The sequence below is a fragment of the Boleophthalmus pectinirostris genome, unplaced genomic scaffold (genome assembly GCF_026225935.1).
Source record: "Boleophthalmus pectinirostris isolate CB_2022bp ecotype Guang Dong unplaced genomic scaffold, ASM2622593v1 HiC_scaffold_5, whole genome shotgun sequence".
In the NCBI taxonomy this organism is placed as follows: domain Eukaryota; kingdom Metazoa; phylum Chordata; class Actinopteri; order Gobiiformes; family Gobiidae; genus Boleophthalmus; species Boleophthalmus pectinirostris.
The window spans coordinates 21,692,114-21,711,829 of NW_026571404.1; the positions used below are offsets into that span (position 1 = coordinate 21,692,114).

The 19,716-nt window shown below is 37.3% G+C and overlaps 4 protein-coding genes across 7 annotated transcripts; 2 read left to right on the forward strand and 2 right to left on the reverse strand.

Moving 5' to 3' along the window:
• Positions 1-529: 529 nt before the first annotated feature.
• morn4 (MORN repeat containing 4) lies at positions 530-4,002 on the forward strand. Of its 2 annotated transcripts, none has more exons than XM_055162763.1 (5): positions 530-596; positions 999-1,072; positions 2,054-2,168; positions 2,621-2,730; positions 2,799-4,002. In XM_055162763.1, the coding sequence occupies exons 2-5, from the start codon at positions 1,006-1,008 to the stop codon at positions 2,945-2,947; spliced, it is 441 nt and encodes a 146-aa protein (XP_055018738.1). In that variant the 5' UTR covers positions 530-596; positions 999-1,005; the 3' UTR covers positions 2,948-4,002. The 2 variants fall into 2 exon arrangements, with proteins under 2 accessions (XP_055018738.1, XP_055018739.1); XM_055162764.1 differs by lacking the exon at positions 530-596 and adding an exon at positions 700-928.
• An 813-nt stretch (positions 4,003-4,815) lies between these two features.
• ankrd2 (ankyrin repeat domain 2 (stretch responsive muscle)) lies at positions 4,816-6,963 on the reverse strand. Its single transcript, XM_055162826.1, has 8 exons — positions 6,919-6,963; positions 6,627-6,736; positions 6,455-6,562; positions 6,288-6,386; positions 6,079-6,177; positions 5,892-5,990; positions 5,618-5,716; positions 4,816-5,539 (listed from the first exon to the last, which is right to left on the reverse strand). Exons 3-8 carry the CDS (start codon positions 6,533-6,535, stop codon positions 5,432-5,434), a joined length of 585 nt encoding a protein of 194 aa, XP_055018801.1. The 5' UTR covers positions 6,536-6,562; positions 6,627-6,736; positions 6,919-6,963; the 3' UTR covers positions 4,816-5,431.
• A 614-nt stretch (positions 6,964-7,577) lies between these two features.
• On the forward strand, positions 7,578-10,317 carry st3gal7 (ST3 beta-galactoside alpha-2,3-sialyltransferase 7). Its single transcript, XM_020921570.2, is given in 9 exon segments — positions 7,578-7,633; positions 7,723-7,884; positions 7,945-8,059; positions 8,127-8,406; positions 8,409-8,463; positions 8,547-8,733; positions 8,886-9,026; positions 9,361-9,510; positions 10,040-10,317. Coding segments are annotated over 8 exon segments (1,164 nt in total). The 5' UTR covers positions 7,578-7,633; positions 7,723-7,735; the 3' UTR covers positions 10,127-10,317.
• Positions 10,318-10,559: 242 nt separating this feature from the next.
• hps1 (HPS1 biogenesis of lysosomal organelles complex 3 subunit 1) lies at positions 10,560-17,855 on the reverse strand. 3 transcript variants are annotated; one of them, XM_020921345.2, is made up of 18 exons: positions 17,701-17,855; positions 17,098-17,240; positions 16,849-16,983; positions 15,109-15,251; positions 14,881-14,989; positions 14,320-14,480; positions 13,526-13,628; positions 13,345-13,438; positions 13,053-13,111; positions 12,785-12,952; positions 12,534-12,713; positions 12,347-12,423; positions 12,118-12,255; positions 11,965-12,030; positions 11,697-11,841; positions 11,254-11,367; positions 11,099-11,181; positions 10,566-11,023 (listed from the first exon to the last, which is right to left on the reverse strand). In XM_020921345.2, exons 2-18 carry the CDS (start codon positions 17,212-17,214, stop codon positions 10,861-10,863), a joined length of 2,055 nt encoding a protein of 684 aa, XP_020777004.1. In that variant the 5' UTR covers positions 17,215-17,240; positions 17,701-17,855; the 3' UTR covers positions 10,566-10,860. The 3 variants fall into 3 exon arrangements, with proteins under 3 accessions (XP_055018775.1, XP_055018774.1, XP_020777004.1); XM_055162799.1 differs by lacking the exons at positions 16,849-16,983; positions 17,098-17,240; positions 17,701-17,855 and having other exon boundaries at positions 10,563-11,023; positions 15,089-15,231; XM_055162800.1 differs by lacking the exons at positions 13,526-13,628; positions 14,320-14,480; positions 14,881-14,989; ... (2 more) ...; positions 17,098-17,240; positions 17,701-17,855 and having other exon boundaries at positions 10,560-11,023; positions 12,785-12,966; positions 13,345-13,392.
• Positions 17,856-19,716: the final 1,861 nt, after the last annotated feature.

The window sequence follows — 19,716 nt, forward strand, 5'->3', positions numbered from 1 at the left end:
AATAATAATCCCTAACCTGTCCATTATGTTAAAATAAAATAGTAACAACAGGTAGGCTATCAGAATATAAGGATTCAAATATGAGATTTTTGCATCTTGATTCCGATTATGGCATACTTATTAGCTACGCTATAAATTGCGCAGCCTACTAGGCCTTCAACATGCGTGGGATTGCTTTGATGCATTTGAACACCAAACCATGCCAGAAACTCGAAGAGTTCAGTGTGTGGATGGGAGGTAAAGATGGGAGGTAGTGGTGGTGATGCTCTGTGGTGCCTTCAAGTGATGTCGCATCTGTAATTGTTATGACCGTTTGAACTAGAAAAAAAAAAAAAAAAAAAAACAGTATAAAGTGAAATGTTATTTTATACAGGCAACATGTTTCTGTACATTTATCACATTTACCAATGTAGAGCTTTTTTCGTCTTTTATCCTAAATGCTACTGTTAGCAATGCCTTCACTTGGCGTGTTAACCTCGCGTAAAATAGAGAACTTGAACGCGACACAGTCTTTCAGCCGGTGTTTTCATATCTTTACGCCCTCTCCTTTAAAACGGCGTTTTCAATGCTTCAGAGACAACAAACCTAGCACACAGGTAGGGTGTATGACAGCCCTTTGTATCGTGTTTTACATGTGTTTTCTCTTGAATAGTCTTTTGTCTTAACAGTGTAATAACTGTGCGTTGAGAGTAAAGACAAAAACATGCACACAGGCTATGCTCTTGCCATACGCTTGACAGACAATGCTGTTTTTTTTTTTTTTTTTTACCATATTTTATTAGACAGTTAAGGCTTTTATCTTTTAATCAATTTATTATTTAACATTGTAAATGAATACCTCAGAGCCATACTGCTACACCCAAGCCTAAGAAGACGGATAGCTTCAATGTGGAACCATCTATGTTGCAATACATCAAATTATATTGTGGTCTGTAGCCTTTAGTAAATGTAGAATGCTATTGACTTGGTTACCGCTAACAGGCTTGTGTGTCCTTCAGGAGGAATATGACTCTGACCAGGGGATCTTTCACCTATGCCAGTGGAGAAGAGTATCATGGGGAGTGGAAGGAAGGCAAGAGTGTTTTAATTCAAACGCATATTTTTGTAGGCCTATTTTTCTAATCTCAGATAATAATAATCTGGATAATACAAAAATGCATTGCCTTGATGCAAGTAACATACCACAATATTTAGTTAATACCCCCACATAAAGTTTAGGTTATCTGGTCTGATTTTGACTACCTGGTTTAGACTTTTAACCTGCTGAAAAAGAAGCTGATTGTACAGTTCTGTTTGCAGTGACAAGCCACTGATAGAATCTGCAGTGACTTTTTGAAAACAAGAATCACAAAACACTCTGCTACTCATAAAAAAATGCAATTTTTTATCTACTTATAAATACCTTTTGACAGTATACTTTCAAATATGCATGATTTTAATTATAATCCAAATAACCATAGCACTCTACTATTATTGCTTACTATTGTTTACAAAAGTCTACTTGAAACATCTTTATAATGTCTGCAACTGCAACTAAACCTGTACATACCTTGAGTCCTTTACAAACAGGATGTGAAGTTAAGTCATGCTAATTTACTCCACAAATGGGGCAGATGGGATTCCTAATTCCACAGTGAACCTGACACAACGGTCCAAGATCCTGAGGGATTTGAACATGTTGTGACTCATATGACACACTTAATAAGCTTTACACAGTACAAAATGTACAAGGACAAGGACAGTGGAATAATACTGGAATAGCAGGTACCTTTCTGCAAGAATTCAATAAATGGTCTACAAGATGGTTGGTAGATAGATAGTGTATTACAGTTATTCCCAAAGTCTGTAATAATATTTTACACTATAAATAATGTGTATTGTTTTCTCCTTACATATGTTAACAATACATTCATACACTTAATACCAGTTTAAAGAAATATAAACAAATATTTTATGTAAAGTTTCTTTCTTGCTTGTTGTGTTGATAATGTTCATAGTATGTACATTCATTCAGCTAATATGTGACAAGGTGGGTTTTGCCTCTTTGTTTTAGGTCGGCGACATGGTGTGGGCCAACTCAAGTTCCAGGATGGGACGTGCTTCAAAGGCCAGTTTGAGAATGGCCTATTCCATGGCACTGGGTCTTTAATCTTCACAGACGGATCCAGGTAACCGCATTTGTACCATAAACAGCCATACATTTACATGGACAGTAAAATCAGAGAACGCGAATAAACAGATAACTCATCATCTGTTTTAGGTGTATGTTTACATGCACATAAGAAATCTGATCCAAAACACCTGATGACATGTGTCACCATTCTTTTGAGTGATTTTGTGTAATTCTAAAATGACTCCTACAATTTTCACATCTTTTACATTGCCTCTTTCAGTTTTGTCTTTTATGTATAATTTTTTGTTGTTGAAAACTGACGAGTGTGAATAATCACAAAGACATCTCAGAATAATCACATCTGGTGTTTACATGACATTCAATAATCTAATAACTGCAGATATCATAACGATCAAATTTAGGTGTTCATGTATACATAGCCTGTGGCATTTACTGCGTGTTATAAATTGGATATATAGTGTATTCAGTTTTGCACATTTGTTCCAGATATGAAGGTGAATTTGCACATGGAAAGTTTCAGGGCTTGGGTGTTTTTAGTCGCTATGACGGCATGAAGTTTGAAGGAGAATTCAAAGAAGGCCGAGTTGAGGGTTATGGTATGGTCACATTCACAACTCATTTATGTCACTATGAGCTCAGTAGCAATGCTTGTCTTTGCTTCCAGGTTTGTTAACCTTTCCTGACGGGGCTCACGGTGTTCCCAGAAATGAGGGTCTGTTTCAAAACCACAGGCTACAGAAGAGAGAGAAGTGTTCAGGGGTGGTGCAGCGGGCCCAGGCTGCTGCCGCTAGTGCTCGCACTCTGACCCTCTGACAAGAACCATCACCACCCAAGCTGCTGAATATAGGGCTTACCAGACATGGACCTACTTTTACTTTCTCTTCACATTTTCTAATATTTTATACTACAAATGCCTTGTTAAGCCTCTGCAGTGTCTTGCAATGCATACATTTATAGATCAACCAAATTATTTCTGCACAAAACTATTCCTACTATAAGCACATCAACAGGCATTTGTGTTGTGTTTGTGTGTGCAAGAGTTTTTGTCTTGCTTTGTTCTGCAAGAGGTTTTAACCATTTCCATTTTCATGCATAGTGGTAGTACTCTGCATACTACTACCGTAAGGAAATGTGTTTTGTCACTTGCATTTGGATTCAGTGTTCACAAATGCCTTAAAGTCATTTTGTGCATGGAAATATAGGTCAAGGGTGCCTAGTTGAAAATCAGATGATGTACAGTGGCTTCTTGTTTCCCTCTGCATCATCTCCCCTAAAGTGACTGTCATCCTAATGAAATTCAAGTCTGAAGAATGTCTTGTTTAGCTGGTGTTTTGTTGGTTTTAGCTAAATCCCCCATTCTGCTAAGTAGGGCATTTGCTGATTGGTTAACTTGTTAAACCTAAAATAAAATATAAAAAAAGATCCCATTATGGTTGATAAAAATGTACTTATTTGGTTTGGTAAATTAAAAGGACAAACAAGATGGCAGCTAGGCACAAATAAAAAGTGTACCACTTTGTAAAAAACACTGAAAAAAGAGTGAATAATCTCATGAATGTACTGATTTCAGTGTAATTATTATGACTTTGTTCTACAGTGAAAAAATCATATACATGTAAGTGCATTTTGTGCTCTCACTTTGTAAGTAGCACCTGGATTTAGTTCTCAACAGAAATCACTCTTTTTTCCAAGCATGGCATTGTTGAAAAGAGTCAGCTGGCTTGTGAATACTGTATTTATTTGTTATCCTAAATTAAAGAATATATGACTTGTTATACTTGAAGCTATCAGGCCTTATACACATTTTTGTACATGAATCTTGTCTAGGGTTGAAAGCATTTTGCAACCAAAGACCATATCATTTTGTGGATGCGTGTTTTGTTTATTTGTCTTTTTCATCAAATCAATAAAGAAAATAATAATCATCCTGCCACCTGGATCTTAAATTACCTTAAACGATGTTTTACCATATTAAATAGTAAGCCTCCTTGTGTTATAGTAGTGGGTCATGGTTGGATACTGTTTGTGTTATATTCTCCATTAAACAAATCCTTTCTGAAGGAATTGATAGAGTAATGTTCGATGTCAACCAGAAACAAATGGTGCTGTCTAAGTGCCCGCTCAGACTTTCACCTGCTTGAAAATATCATTGCCATGGTTACCTTTCTCCTAGTAACAATATAAAGCTGAGTGATCAAGCCACCTATATTGCACAGTATTTTTTCTAACAAGCAGAATGTCGGTGGTTTACTCATGTACAACTAAATCCAGTTTACATAATAAATATTAAGTAGCCTAGTAATAAAGTATTAGACTGCATGAAGAAATGTGAAAATAACTTGATTATGATGTTAGATAAATGAATATTACATAATCACTAATTCTTTTTTGAAGGAAAGATTATTACATAATATGTTTTAATAGTTGGGCTATTATAACTGGCAGAGTAGCACTAATACTTAACTCTTAATCATTTTAGATGATGAAGTCATGATGAATTAATATGTCACACAGATTTACATAACCAAATTTATTCAAAAAAATTAGAATTTTAAGCATCAGTGACAGTTATCACAGAAGTGCAGTGTACGACTGATAATGTTACTTATCTTCACATAGCAGAAAAATGTGTGTCAAAAAAACCACACATTTGGACATAATGTTTCAAGTGAATTCTTATGGCCGGCATGCCGTTGGTCCAGCGTGAATAAGCCACCATTATAAACATTTGAGCCAGTGATGATAGCAGGAAAGTATGTCCCCTGATCTCCTGTTCAATCCCTGAATTTAGCTAAGGCATGCGGTCCCCTCAGCTCCAGCAATGTGTCAGAAACAACTACTGCAATGCTGCTCTTTTTACTCAAGTCTATTTACCAAGTGCCTTGAGATGTATACAATTATATGCTATATTATGCACAATTTTGTATGAATGCTGTGTTCTCACAGTAACGTCACATACATAGTCTCCCACAGCTTTACTAGCATAAACAGAGCAGAAACTGAAGGGCATAAGTGACATTTTGCATTGGATTACAGAATTCAGTCAGCTTATAGTGCACATTTACATTATTAAGGAGCATGACATGTTTAAACCAAACAATATTTGTGATTTAAAAATAAAAATGATACAACTTAATGACAAATTAGACATGAGATCAGTACAGAACAAGTGGAATAATTTGCTTTCTGATGAATATTGTGGTGCATTCAAATTTGACCATGTTTATAGAGTATTACAGAAAAGGTGATGATACATACCAGTGACACCTGAGACAAAAAGATTACAATGAGGTTAGATTAAAGATGGCATGCACTTGCAGGTGACTGAGGCTTCAAAAGTCTGTGCAGTATATCCAAAATGTCAAATTGCCATTGTTTGACCTGCTGCACTGCAGTCAGCCCCTCCTGAAAGAACACACATAGTTTTAGTGCTATGGGTAACAAAAAAATAATATGGCAAATAATGATACACAGTAGACCTACTTTATTCTGTTGGGTTATATCTGCCCCTGCAAGAATGAGCATTTTCACAATCTTGTATCTGTTGAGTCTCACAGCATCATGCAGAGCTGTGTCTCCTTCCTGTGTGCAAAATGTCAGATTAACATTTTCCAAACATTTTGGTCAACTGGTTATTTTTCTTTCCCTTAAAGCTTTAATTTGCAAATATGTTTTAGTTGTTTATGTTTGTGACTCATTTACATTTCGCTTTGTGCATGCGCATGGATAATGTACTGAACAGTTTCCTGCTCCATACCCAGTCTGTGGCATTAACTTTTGCTCCACAGGACAGGAGATACTCCACAATGATCATATGTCCCGTTCTTGTAGCCACATGCAAAGGGGTACTCCATAGCTGCAAAACACAAAATTGTATGTTTGTGAATCTGTTGTGCAGAGTCAGTATTAGAATAATTCAAACAAAGAGAAAAGTTGACAGTTACGTTATCTCGGACGTTGAGGTCAGCGCCATGGCACATGAGAGCTTGGACCACCCTAAGACTCCCCCCTCTGCAGGCCCAGTGTATAGCCACAGAACCCAGCTACAACACAGCAGGAGGGCCCCATCTGATTAGCACAGATTTTCTGCAGGCCAATTGCAGAACATAATCTCTCTCAATCTCTTCATTATCTGAACTAGCACACCTCTTACCCGGTCTGGAAAGTTGATATCTGCTCCTCGTTCCAAAAGCATTGAGACGACTGGGGGGTGTCCCTCTAAACATGCCAGATGTAAGGCTGTTCTATTTAACTGCAAACATTACTACAAACAGTAAGTGAATGATTCAAAGAGCTGCTCTATTCACTGACTTAGCTCACCTCATCATGGACATCAGGGTTCCCCCCTTTACTCAGGTACTTGAATATGACATCCATGTGGCCTTGACTTGATGCAGTCATGAATTCTGTAATGGCCACGAGTCTAGCCTGTGCAAAAAATACAATGAGACTTTGTAAATATTAGTATTAATTTTAAACCCAATATGCTCACCTCTGGAACTGAGTTCAGTGATACTTGTGTTTTTCTGCTGAAATGTCCTCCACACAATTTAAAACACCATGAGAAGTGCTGGAAGTGATTTCTACTACTTCATTAATGGACTAGTAACACACACACACAACAAAAAAAAACAATATCATATTCTGTTTCAATTTCTGGTATTGTATTGTATTCAAAGAATACAAAGAACATGCATTAATTATAAAGTAGAAAACCAATACAACCCACACACCAGGAAAGCAAGCATAAAACACAGATGGTCAGTAGTGACATGCTCCCTCACCTGCAGTCTGTTTTGTTTTTCTGTCTTGGAGTCTTCCCTACTTTGTTTCTCTTCCATATCACAAAGGAAAATAAAACATTAGCTGTCCACTGGAAACAAAACAAATGTAAGCCACAAAGTACAGTGAGCACAACTCCAGGCTGACGGACTGGCATGTTGAGTTCACAGTGGGACAGTGTCATCCCCAAAAAACAGGTGTGTGTATGAATGCCAGTATCAAAGTGTGTCCTCTCTCCCTTTATGCACACACAAACACATACTCTACACTCTTATGAGTCGTTCCAGGGCCCACTGAGGCCCTGAGCTCAAGCACATTCATTCCAACAGCTCTTATTGGTTAGTGCTGCAGCTGAAGCATGCATGTCTCTTTCACAGTTGTGCAAACATCGTAAACACTCCATTCTGGAGGATTACATTGGTCAGTCAGGTTATTTACAATAAAGAATTATTATCATATCAGATTCAGATTATTCTCCAGTTATAAACTCAAACAAATGAATAGATAGGTCATGCCTGGTAATTCCACCTGTGAGTTGCTCCTACTGAGCATACCTCAAACGCTCATTTACTTTAATGTCACTGAGTGACCATGTGCCATGTTAATGTTTAACTTGTGCCACTGAGGAATAAGGAAGAGTTCAGTGGAAAGAAAGCAGAAGCAGCCATTTTAGCTGCATGCGACAGCTACATCGATGGAGGACAGTTTATTTCACAGGTGAGTTATTATTTTCAAAGAAATTACATAAAATATATATTATTTCCAAAACATTTCAGCAGTATCTTGTTGACTCGAGTTTTCCGTAGTACAATTTGAAACATGGTGACGATGAACCACTTGAGTGTGGAGGGTCCAGACGATGGTTGTTCATTGATGCCTGAAGCAGAGGAGGCTACACTTCCATTCTCTGAGCTGCTAAAACCTGTGCAGACAACAGGGGCAAGACCAGAGACTGTATTCCTCAGCAGGTACACTTGTACACACCATGTATATCATATATATTACTAAGGTGTTAATATCTTCTGTAGGACTGTGAACTTGACCATTAGTCTGGTGTTGTTGATAAGCTGCTACTCAGCAATACTGATCCCAGCCTACTTACTGACAGCAGATGTCAGTTACCATGAACTTCCAAAAGATCTGGTATGGAATTAATATGTAATTAATTCAATGTACTGGGAATAAACTATGCTGATGTGCTTGTGTTCAGGTCTTACTAAATCTGTCAGCCTCCCTACTGTCAAGTCCATGCCAGCCTCGGTGGTGTGTGACCCATCTTCAACATCTGTCCTGTTCAGCTGGCCTCTTGAACATCCCTGTGTTTGTGCAGCAAAAGCACCCTGTGTCATGGGAGCACCCCCCTCCTCTGGGGCTGCAGGGCAGTGAGGAGCACCTGGCCCTGGCTTTAGCCTCTCTGCCTCAGTTAGGTCTGCCACCATCTCTGAGTAAGGAGGGACACTGCAGACGATGTGTTGTTGTGGGCAATGGGGGGTACTGCGTGGTAGCCATCTTGGATCACATATTGATCAGTATGACGTCATCATAAGGTGCTGCTAGTAGTTTAGTTAATTTTTGCCACAGTGTTTTAGGTAGAAAAATAGCACTGTTTCCATCATGTTCCTCTATGCAGGCTAAACAATGCTCCAGTGCCTGGTTTTGAAAGAGATGCCGGGTCCAGGACCACAATTCGCTTGATCTACCCAGAGGGAGCACCCAACTCTGCTGATGAGTACAAACAGACCTCCATGGTTGCTCTGGTGGTTTTTAAAAGCTTCGATCTGGACTGGCTTACTTCTGTCATCACCAAACAACCCCTGGTGAGCAGCACACAAAGTACATGCACCATTGCACACAAAAATAGCATGTTACATAAGCCAGAGTAACAGCAGCAACACTATCACATCATCATTGTCACGGTTTCAAATGCCTCTCATCTAGTTTCTGTATTTCTCATTCATTTTTCAAATAGAGCTTGTGGTCCAAAATGTGGTTCTGGAGGGAGGTGGTGGATAAGATTCCCCTGAGACCAGAGAACTTTCGGATTCTCCATCCAGAGATTATTCACAAAACGAGCCAAGTTCTACAGAAGTATGCACTCAAACAAGGGACTGTGAGTTGAATATATTGTATAGAAAAACCCTGCATGATTGGACTAAGGCTTCACATAGAAATCATTAAATACCCCGTCTCTTTTATCCTACTTTAAGTATGGAGGACCACAACTCATCTACACACACACAATACTACCCCCCCCCCCCCCCCCCCCCCCCACACACACACACACACACACACACAAAGACATCAAAGTATTTTCAGAGCACAAAGCATGCATCTCAAAATCATTTTTTTTCTTGACCATAGAAGTTGGAGATTTTGACTGATCATAACAAAGGGCCAACATAAAAGCATAGTTTTTAAAGTTGAATATGTGCTCTTTGCTACAGATGGTGCCGACACTTGGGGCCAGTGCTGTGGTCATGGCTCTGCAGCTGTGTGATCAAGTGAGTCTAGCAGGTTTTGGTTATGACATTCAACATCCAGAAGCAAGACTTCATTACTACGAGGAGATACACATGGATGCCATGAAAGCACAGGTATGTGTGAGACACATAATAAAGCATAAAGACACATACAGTAATGTTATCTGTGTATCCCAAAGCAGCAAAAAAGGAGAACTTGCTTTACCTATTTAATTTAAAATGCCTACATTAACCAAACAGATTTGACCTTTTCACACCTACTGATGCTTAAAACAGAAGCCACACAAAGAGAGTAAGCAACAAAATCCTACTGTAAAATGTACAAAGATGGTATGGCTGGAGGTTCATAAAAAATGCAAGTTGGCCCCATGTTGAGAAGTATGCTTCTTTACAGCATATCCTAAAATCAGAATTGGTAAACATTCAATATACTGGGCTTAATGATTATGGAAAAATATAAGATATTTGGGAGGACTGTAATTCTTTTATGAAGGGGGCATCTATATGTAGTATGATGGCCTTTGATGGAAGTTTTTAATTATAAACATTTTTCTTGTTTGTATATTTCTTTAAAGGCCTTCCAACTAAATAAAAATTCTACAATAGTTATATTATTGACATTATGTAAGTATGTCTTTTTCAGGTGGTCCATGATGTAAGTGCAGAGAAGCTCTTCTTGAGGGACTTGGTGGCTGCAGGAGCTGTGACTGACCTGACGAGGGCGATGTGAGCCACTGGAGCAGAAACTGATATTACATTGAACTGTGAATATAATCCCCCACTCATACACAAAAGTATTATATACAGCCAGACTGACCTTTACAGTGTATGGGCTTGACTAATGACTGACTAATGAATAGAAAGGTTAAATTTGATTAATGTAAATGCAGAATGCAGACATAATAATTTTATACTGTAAATAAAGCACAAGCTGCTGTTGCAGTGAAAATTCTGAAATATTTTAGTTTCATATAGTCAGCACACACATTTTATATTTATTTATATATATATATATATATATATATATATATATATATATACACACACACACACACACACATTATATATATACAATTTGCACCAAAGGTCCCATTGGAGTTAAGGACTATCATGGAAATGTTCCACAGTTAATCTACTACATATTACTATAAATAAGAGTATAAAAGTGTTTTGTAGATAACTTATTTTAATATATAAGGCAAATGTGCATTTTACATTACCAAATGTTATCAGTACCTGAAACATGACATTTGTGACAAAGTGTTATACATAAATATGAAAGGAAACATTCATAAGAAGCAAAATGTACACAAATAAAGTGTATCGCTTCAACATAGATTCAGTGCTTAAGACATAATGACAATCGACTTTATAAAGCACGGACTTACAGTTTTCATTAGTTATGGTCCAACAGGGATTGGATGTACATATATGTTGCAAAATAATAAGTGCAATATTGTGTCTCTAGAGCAGTGGGTTTCGGGAGGGCTCCCACAGTTTACTTGCCAGCTGTCTGCAGTGTTGGAGGATAATTTCACTAGGGATAATGCCCAGATGAATGGTGAACAGCTCAAAACATCGGACTACCTCCCCCTGGTGGTTCTTACTGTAAAAACGCCGCAACTTCCTGCATCACAAATCATATTCTTTGCAGTGATCTTAAAAAAGACACTTAAACAGATTACGTAAATGAAATTACAACCTGTAGTAGTCCCAGGAGAGCATCCCAATTGGTGCTGAGTCATCAGGTAGAATAGGCAAGTCCACAGCATCCAATTTGAATCCCTGAAAAGAGATGACAAGTGAATGTAGTATTTTATCACATCAATAATTACAATGTTGAAGACCGATACTTACCGTCTCATTTTCAAACCAAAGGAAGTAGCAAAAGTAGAAGTCCCCATCTCGTAGTGTGACAGTGGAATAGCCTTTCTGGAGGTACCTTCGCGCTGTATTTACTAGTCCCCAGACCTGTAAAGTAAAAAGATCACATATTTGTGAAATGTTTGCACTGCATTATTCTTAAAGGTCCTGTATTACTATTATTATTAGCCCAGCTACATCTCCAAAGCCCAAAATATTTTGTCCCATTTTTGTTCCTAGACTGGAATTATCCAAATGATTCCAGTGAAGGTGTATGGAATACAGTAGTGTTTTCCACTTGAGAGAAGAACTCTAAATATGCATGGTTTGTGTACATGTACAAATGAAACAAAACACAACTATATTTTGATGAAGAAAACCACATTATAACATAGATCTGAAAATAGCACAACATGGGCCCTTTAATGCCAATTCACCTTTCTTTTGATGAACTGAGCCACTGGACCCTTCCCCAGCTCAGATGTATTGTGCTCTGTGACATTCAGGGATGGTGCGATCATTTGTCCCGTTGACCGATCAACACAAATGAAATGGATCAGACCAGGAAACTCCTCCAAATAAGTAAAAATATGTGGGTCAAGGCTAATGAATCTAATTGGCAACTGGCAATTGGAGTTGGAGTTCGTGAAAGAGCAATACATTACATTACAAAATAAATAACACGGTTATATCATGAAAAGATATGAGACCATGGTAATATTTCTTTTACTCTTAACTAACAGGAATTCCTTCCAGTCCATCAGTTTCTCTCTAAAAATACAAAACAGAAAAGCAATTGTTTAAACATAGATGAGCTTTAAGGACATATGAGTGCTTTAAGGAAATTCCTATACTCACTGGACCAGGGTCTGAGCCCGTTCCTGTAGACCAGGACTCAAATGACGAGGAGTGTCCAGTGACCCAGAGTCAATGAGGAAACACTGGCGGTATATGCCACAAAGTTGGGTCCTCATATTCTTGCACCAAGGGATCAGACTAAAACAAGAGTTAAATTTTTACATTACATTGCATTGTTTTCTTAACTGCAATTACACTTTGATTCCTGTTGGTGGAAGCAGAGACTCACTCTTTTGTAAAGCCTGGTCCTCCTTTGGCAAATGCTCTGTTTTTGAATTCTGTCCAAACATTCAATAGGGGTATAGACTGAAAAAAAAAAACATTATTACAATACAAGTTTATAGGTTTATGGCAGTACATGTCACATGAAAGTCAAATGCAGCTGGGCAGATATACAGTAAGCTGTATATTGTTACCTGGATGTCACTGGGGCCCAGGGCTTTGATGAATTTGTCCAGCTTCCCTCGTAAGTCATTAATAGCAGGCTGACCTCTCGTAGCGGCTGAACCTTCATGGCCCTCTCGAAGACGCTTCTCCACCATTGCAAATGCTTCAAGAAACCCATAGATGGACATTGCCAAGCAATTGTTGGGAATCTAATGTTAAAACAAAATTTGGTAGGTAATTAAAAAACAAACCTTGACACAAAAATCAGTGTCATTCATACTTTAGTTAGTAGTACTAGAGAGATTCCAGGCCATAGTGGAAGACAGTACATGGAGTGAGGCATCATGGGATACAAGCCCTCTTTGTTTGATACCTCCAAAAAAACTCTTTGGGGAGTGGTTGGGTCAGGAGGGGGTACCCTCAAAGTCTGTAAGCTGTCCTCAGCCATCTAAAAAGAAAATACTAGATTAAATACTAGATATCTATGCACTGTAAAAAAAAAAAAAAAAAAAAGAAAAGAAAAAAGTACAATACAGTCACAAGACTACCTGGATGTCTGGGTCCACAAATTCAAAGACAGGAATGTCATTGACTTTCTCTATCTTACCTAAAAAAAAAAAATAAAAAAATAAATAATATATATATATATATATATATATATATATATATATATATATATATATATATATATATATATATATATATATATATATATATATATATATATATATATATATATATATATATATAACGTATATAAAATGTATATAAAATTTATAATTTTGTAAAAATGTATACACTACAATCTGTAGGCTAACTGAGCTAACTCCTTTAACATACTTGAGCCATTGGAACTATCAGAGTCTTCTTCAGTGGGCGAAGGCTCAGGAGTGTAAAAAACATCAGGCCCAGAACCAGATGTACTCTCTCCGTCCTTCATAAAACAATAAAGTAAACAGTTACGGATTGCAAACTAATTTCTAAACAATGAGTGGTGTATTCTGTATTTGTTAACCCTTACCTCTGGGCCAGCGTCGTCCAGGTCTGTGCTGCTTGGATACATATTCTGTGCCATTATAATGAGTGTCAATAGATCTGAGGTGACCAGTGAACTTGCATTGCGACTGAGCAACAAAATAAAAACAGATTTATTGTAAATTGAGAGAACTGTAAACAGCGAAAGCATTGAAGGCTAGTGAAAATGAAAGAAAATGCAAACATTTTCAGTTAACCCCTGCTATTAAGAATTAGAATAAAATAACTAATCACAGACAGTAAATTACTAATGGAATATTGTACTGATACGTTTTTGTTGCCAGCAGTTTAAATTGAAAATATCTTTCTAACTTCATGTAGCCACAAAGAATAATAACCTACTTCATGTGCTTCTTCTAAGGTTAGATAAATAAATACAGCTACATTAAAATCAATGCATGTAAGCTGTAGAGACATAGATATATTGTTTGGCTGATATCTCCAGCAGTGGCCAATATAAACCAGCTGCCTAATTATGCTTAAATAATATATGTAGAAAGTTTCAATTGAACACTTTAGTCCAAAGAGGGTATCGCAAAACAGCTCTCTTACACAATTTGTAGTAAAAAAATGTTGTGGATGAGTTTGTACTTAATTGAAATGAGATCATTTGGGCAAAATGATCAAAATCGGCCACACATATCGACCCAAAAATATCGGCAGACCTTATGAGCCATCGGTTTCTTTGGCTTCTAAACAATCAGTAAAAGTAATGAAAAAGCCCATGTTGATCGAGCTCTAGTAATTTTTTTTTCATCAAGGTATAACACTTAAATTTACCTTGAGTAGAAAGCCAGTAGTTTTGTGTGAACCAGTATGAAGGCATGCATCACCTCCTCTCCCACTCTCTCCGCACTGCTGTTCAACTGCTGGACTAAACGTCGCTCCAAAAACTCTATACATTGTTCACACAGTGTTGGGTGAATCAGCCTTTCAACTGCCTGAAGAAGACATGAAATCAAAGAGACATGAGGACATTAGTGGTAAATATTGTAATACTGTAAACATTTGACCTATAAGCTCCTTATTAGTGTCAATGGTTAGATGATGGCTGGGCATTAGTCTGGGTGAACATGTGCTCTTAAGTCAGTCCAGGTGCTCGTGTGCAGAGAAGGTCTAAATGATCCTGCATGTTTCACCACATTTCCTGCTGCGCCTCATTAATGTGCTCACACTCATAAAATCTGCGTTTTAAAGGCTTGTTTTTATGGTCTGCACTTCTCTGTAATGTGGCTGAATTAAAAATGTTATGACTCAAACATGAATAATTTTTTCTAATCCCAATCTTAAAAAATCAAGGATGAGTAACAGGAAATATACTAGTTCATCTATGCATTTTACCTCCACTAAAAAACTTTGGTCATTTTCACGTAGGTGGCTGTATGTCTCCAGTAAACTCTGTAGTTGCTTCCATAGCCTTGCTCGTTGCTCTGTGTCTTGAGGTCGAAGTCTGAATACACACATTGTAAAAGAAAAAAAAAAGGAAGAACAAAATACAACGTATGACTTAACACATTATATTGACCCATTTTGTTTTTTTTTCCCTTACACTTTGTTTTTTTCCCTTACTCTTTTCGCAAGAGGGTGCTGCTTAAGGTGACCATCCCAAACAGCACCTCAATCATCTTCTTCATCACATAGATCTTCCTCCTTAGGTCATCCTCATCCTCGTCTCCATCCCCATTCACAGCAATATAGAGACACTCGTCAAACTGCAACATAAACTCATGAAGGTACCAAGTTGAGGATATTACTGTGACAGAAGTAGAATTAGTGGGGTGTGGAAATACCCAAACCAGGAAGATAAATTAAGTTAACTAAATGATATTGAACAACACTTTGGTCATCAGTTGTCACTTTTTCATTGTTCAAAACACAATTAGTTAAAGTTACCATATTATGCTATTTCTGATCTATGTTATAATCTTGTTTCCTCGTCACAAACATACCTGGAGTTGTGTTTTGTTTCAGTCAAACAAGTTTAACACACAAATCCTGCAGTTCTTCTCTCAAACAGATAACACACTGTTCCACTTTTTGATGTCATGTGGTAATTTTAACTCCATACACCTTCACTAGAATCATTTGAATCTTTTTAGCTCTGCCATTGTCTACTGGACAAAAGGTAAAAGGTAGCTGTTAACTTGAAAACTACCTCTTCATGAGATCACAAGGTGAAAGAGCTTTGCAGATGTAGACAGACTAATGATAAAGGATTACTCAAACATGTGTGAATGAAACAAAACACAACTCCAGGTATGTTCATGATGAGGTAACAACTTTTTAACATGGCTAAAAGCTCAGAAGAATCAAAAGTGCATAATACAGGACCTTTAATTTGCTAAAAACAAATGAGGAAGGATCTAAAACTTTATAGCTGATACACGGTTGGTCCCCTTAGTTTAGGGACCACATCTTAATTGCTAACTTGTAGTAATGGTATAATAAATCATTAATTAATTATTTATTTGTGTAAATTACCTATTAATGATATGTGTAATGTTATTTATTGTATTTAACAACTATTAAGCCATTAACTATTAACTATTTTCTTCTCAATAATTTAAGTTGTTAATCATAATTAATCTTAATCACATTTTTCTAGCATCACCTTGTTATTACTGCACATTTTCTCAACTATTCTCTGCTGCTTAACCACTAACAAACATACCAATTACCAATATACCAATATTAGGGTGTGGCTATATGTTGCTGTATATCCTTGCCACAACCTTTATTTAATGCAAAATGCTATGGATATGAAGAGGTTGTACATTTGTGTTCTAAGACTGTGTTAAGGAACAACGTTTTAGGTATAGTACTGACTGACAGATAGTGTAGGCCTGTCACAATAATTACACAATATAACTATATATTCTGGGGCTCAATTCATGTTTGTGTGTAATTTCTTTTTAACAGTGGGGAGATGTGGGGTATTTTTTGTTGTAATACAATACAATGTTGTAACGATTTGAGCTGTAGAGGAGCTGTAAAGGACTTATTTGTTGCAATTTATGCCTTTCAATGATACTGTCTATTTAAAAATGGTTTACTGGGATTATCTTGCCTTACTGTGTCAATATTATCATTTATCATCATATATCTCTGTAGCAATTTATCATGTATCAAAATTGGTTATTGTGAGAGATGCCTAATGTAGTCCTCTACATTTGGACAAAGCTTAACTTGATTCCAACACAGGAGTCACATGACAGGCTTTCCTTTTCATTGTAATAGCCAACTACACTGACACCTTTACTGTTCCCATGAAATAGTAGACTGGGCAATCTAAAACATGTTTCTATTAACCTGATGTAGGACATATATGTGGTTGTTCTCAGTGGTAAAAGAGGCATAGGTATCGCCCAGTCGGTCCACCATCGTGATGCATGAGATAATGATGGGGGCAAACAGGGTACTGATGCTGTCCTCAAAGGCTGGGAGCTGAAAAGAGACAAAAAGCAGAGCAGAAACAGAGTTTGATAAGACGACTGAAAATGGTCCCCCTGCTGTGGGACAATTAAAAAAAATCTTTTTTGGGAGATATGGCTGTCTCACCCCATGGCCTTCTTCCTGGGACGCCCCATACTGCTGCTGAATATTCTGTTGAAACTCTGGGTCAGTCCAGTAGAAGAGGACCTCCGCACTCTCACTGGCAATCAATAGGCACTTCATGTGGACCACGGATGCCCTGCTTCCTGCTACAAAAAGAAGTACTGTGTTTACATCCTAAAGTAATAATGCTGGGACAATGGACAAAGTTATAGCTTTGTCTTTTTAGTTCAAACTAAAGATAGCATGTCTGCAATGTATTTGAACTCCTGTACAAGTACTATCTTATAATAATAGTGGCCTACTTTCTTCTAACGCACTGTGAAATCAGCTCACTCAAAGAAATCTTAATGTGTCTTCCACCCCACCTACCACCAGTCACCAAAAGTTTACCTTCACTGATACGAACCATTTGCTTATATTTTGAAATAGACTAGCCTATGTTTTTTATCTTTGATTCCATGGAACAGTCCAGTCCGAACACTACACGCCGCGTTTTACACCACACCACTGTTTACTTTTCTTGCAAAAGAAACTTCCTCGACGCGCTTACAAACAGCGCAAGTGAGACGCACACGCACAGTTATATTACGCCTCAACAGCACTCACTTTTCCGGACGAGACGAGCCCACCATCAGTGTCCACTTGAGAGCTTCTGGATGATTTAGAGGGGTTTCAACGCAGATGTCAACATGCGTCTTTCTCCTGGGATCCTTCCTTTGGCCGCTACAGGCGGAGTCATGTGACATGGTGAGGTGTGCGCGCGCGGCTGTGCTCACCGAGGCAGAAGCAAGTCACGTGCGGGAGCCGAAAGTGGGCCGCATGACCGCGCGCTCAATGGCTTGGTATTTCAAATATGTGGATTGAGATTTAACATAAGAAGGGTCGATTATTGGTCTAAGTTTAGAAAATAGCTTACAGACAGACTAAATATCTCAATAAACAAAACTTAAAAATGTTGACTGATACTGAGTATCTAATTTTTATTGTGTAAATATATTATCGTCACATCCTACTGTCAAAAACATAAAAAAAAAAAAAAAAAAAAATGAAACATTTATTATTTCTTGCTGTAGCATATGGCATTAATGATCAGGACTGTTCACCATTCAAAATAAAGTTTATTTAGTTTAAATGGTTAATTGCTATGACAGTCCTAGTCATAATTATGTATACAGTCTGGCTTAATTTTTATTGAAAGGAAAAATTTTGGGTCTAATAAATCCAACTCTAAACTAGGTTTCAAATTGCCCTTGAAAATCCAGCATCATTGTATAATGTAGAGTGAAATGTTCGCCAAACTCTATGGCCAGAGAATGTTTTGATGGTTACAACAAATCCAAATATTCCCCAGATTGTATGCCTGAGCCCTGCACAGTGCAACGAACCCCATAGTAACATAAATATTTATGTTTTATTAACCTTGCTTCAGTCAAAATGTTTCAAAATGCAGAGTTTCAAGTCTCGGCCAGGGTCTAATCTAGTCCATCAGTTTTGAAGAGATCCTGCGTTCATGAAAAAACTTATTTAAGCTGACTCCTGTATATACAAAGTAAACATGGAGAAATCCTCAGTGTTTGCTAACAGGGTGAAGGGGCCTTGCATGTCTCAAAATGGATCTGGAGCATAAACAGTGCAGGGCAGGCCAGCCGAGCAGTTACCTCCACTAAGGAGGCACAGTCACGCAGGAGTGGCTAGACCTGGGCCAGTGCTCCTAAATCACAACACAATTAGATTTAACCAAGGAAGTAACCCTCAGGACTTATTAAGATCTCAGTGCCTTAAAGGTCAACTCCAGTATAAAGATAAAACATCTGAACTATAAGCACTAAAAAGATAAAACAAATGCTTAAGCAGTTTCAAAAGTGGAATTTGTTACAATAACACAGTAATATTATGATTCAGCAACAAAACAAGAAGCAATAAACAATCCAGTAGGCTGTTGTGTAGCACAAAACTATCAATGCCAAAGAAATATGCAACTCATTGAACAGTGGAGCATTGGATTCACTTTTCAAAATTCAATAAAGTATAGCATAAAGGAAAAACACAAATTTAACACATTGTTGGATTTTTGTGAGTTATACTTAAATTTGGTATAAATTACGATATTTTTGTAACATTTTACATGTTCTGAAACTGGTCAAAGACAACCAGAGAAATTTGGAGCTAAAACAGGGCTTTGTAACTTCTGAACTTCCTGAATTCATGTTTTTCATCAACAGCTGCCATAATGACACAACCAGCTTCTCATTGCAAAAAGCCAACCAAGTTTCTTTAAAATGATGAACTCATAGTGAGGCTGAACAATTTGTGAAAAATATCTAATAACAAATTTTCTGACAGACATCACAATTGTGATTAGATTTGCAATTTATATTTTACCAACAGGATTCTAGTAAAAGAAGTCCAAAAAGACTAAAATATGAACTGACAAACTAATACAAGAATAACATTTAAGAACATGTTTGTGCAGATCTAAACTACAGGGTTAGTAGTGTTTATTCAAAATAACAGAAGATATTTTGTATTTGTGAGAAAGAAATGCTAGTACTTCAAAAAACATGCACCGAGTTGAATTAACATAGGAATTTGAAAACATGCTTTGCTTGCTGGCTACTGGCT

Excerpts from the sequence above, each read along its gene's own strand:
- morn4 (XM_055162763.1), top strand. The coding sequence starts at position 1,006 with ATGACTCTGACCAGGGGATCTTTCACCTATGCCAGTGGAGAAGAGTAT. Across the intron at positions 1,073-2,053 it reads TCATGGGGAGTGGAAGGAAG|GTCGGCGACATGGTGTGGGC; the intron begins GCAAGAGTGTTT and ends TCTTTGTTTTAG. Across the intron at positions 2,731-2,798 it reads AGGCCGAGTTGAGGGTTATG|GTTTGTTAACCTTTCCTGAC; the intron begins GTATGGTCACAT and ends CTTTGCTTCCAG.
- ankrd2 (XM_055162826.1), bottom strand. The coding sequence starts at position 6,535 with ATGACTGCATCAAGTCAAGGCCACATGGATGTCATATTCAAGTACCTG. Across the intron at positions 5,991-6,078 it reads ACCTCAACGTCCGAGATAAC|CTATGGAGTACCCCTTTGCA; the intron begins GTAACTGTCAAC and ends TGTGTTTTGCAG. Across the intron at positions 5,717-5,891 it reads AAGTTAATGCCACAGACTGG|GAAGGAGACACAGCTCTGCA; the intron begins GTATGGAGCAGG and ends TTTTGCACACAG.
- hps1 (XM_020921345.2), bottom strand. The coding sequence starts at position 17,214 with ATGAAGTGCCTATTGATTGCCAGTGAGAGTGCGGAGGTCCTCTTCTAC. Across the intron at positions 16,984-17,097 it reads CCCAGGAAGAAGGCCATGGG|CTCCCAGCCTTTGAGGACAG; the intron begins GTGAGACAGCCA and ends GTCTCTTTTCAG. Across the intron at positions 12,424-12,533 it reads TGGGCCCCAGTGACATCCAG|TCTATACCCCTATTGAATGT; the intron begins GTAACAATATAC and ends TTTTTTTTTCAG.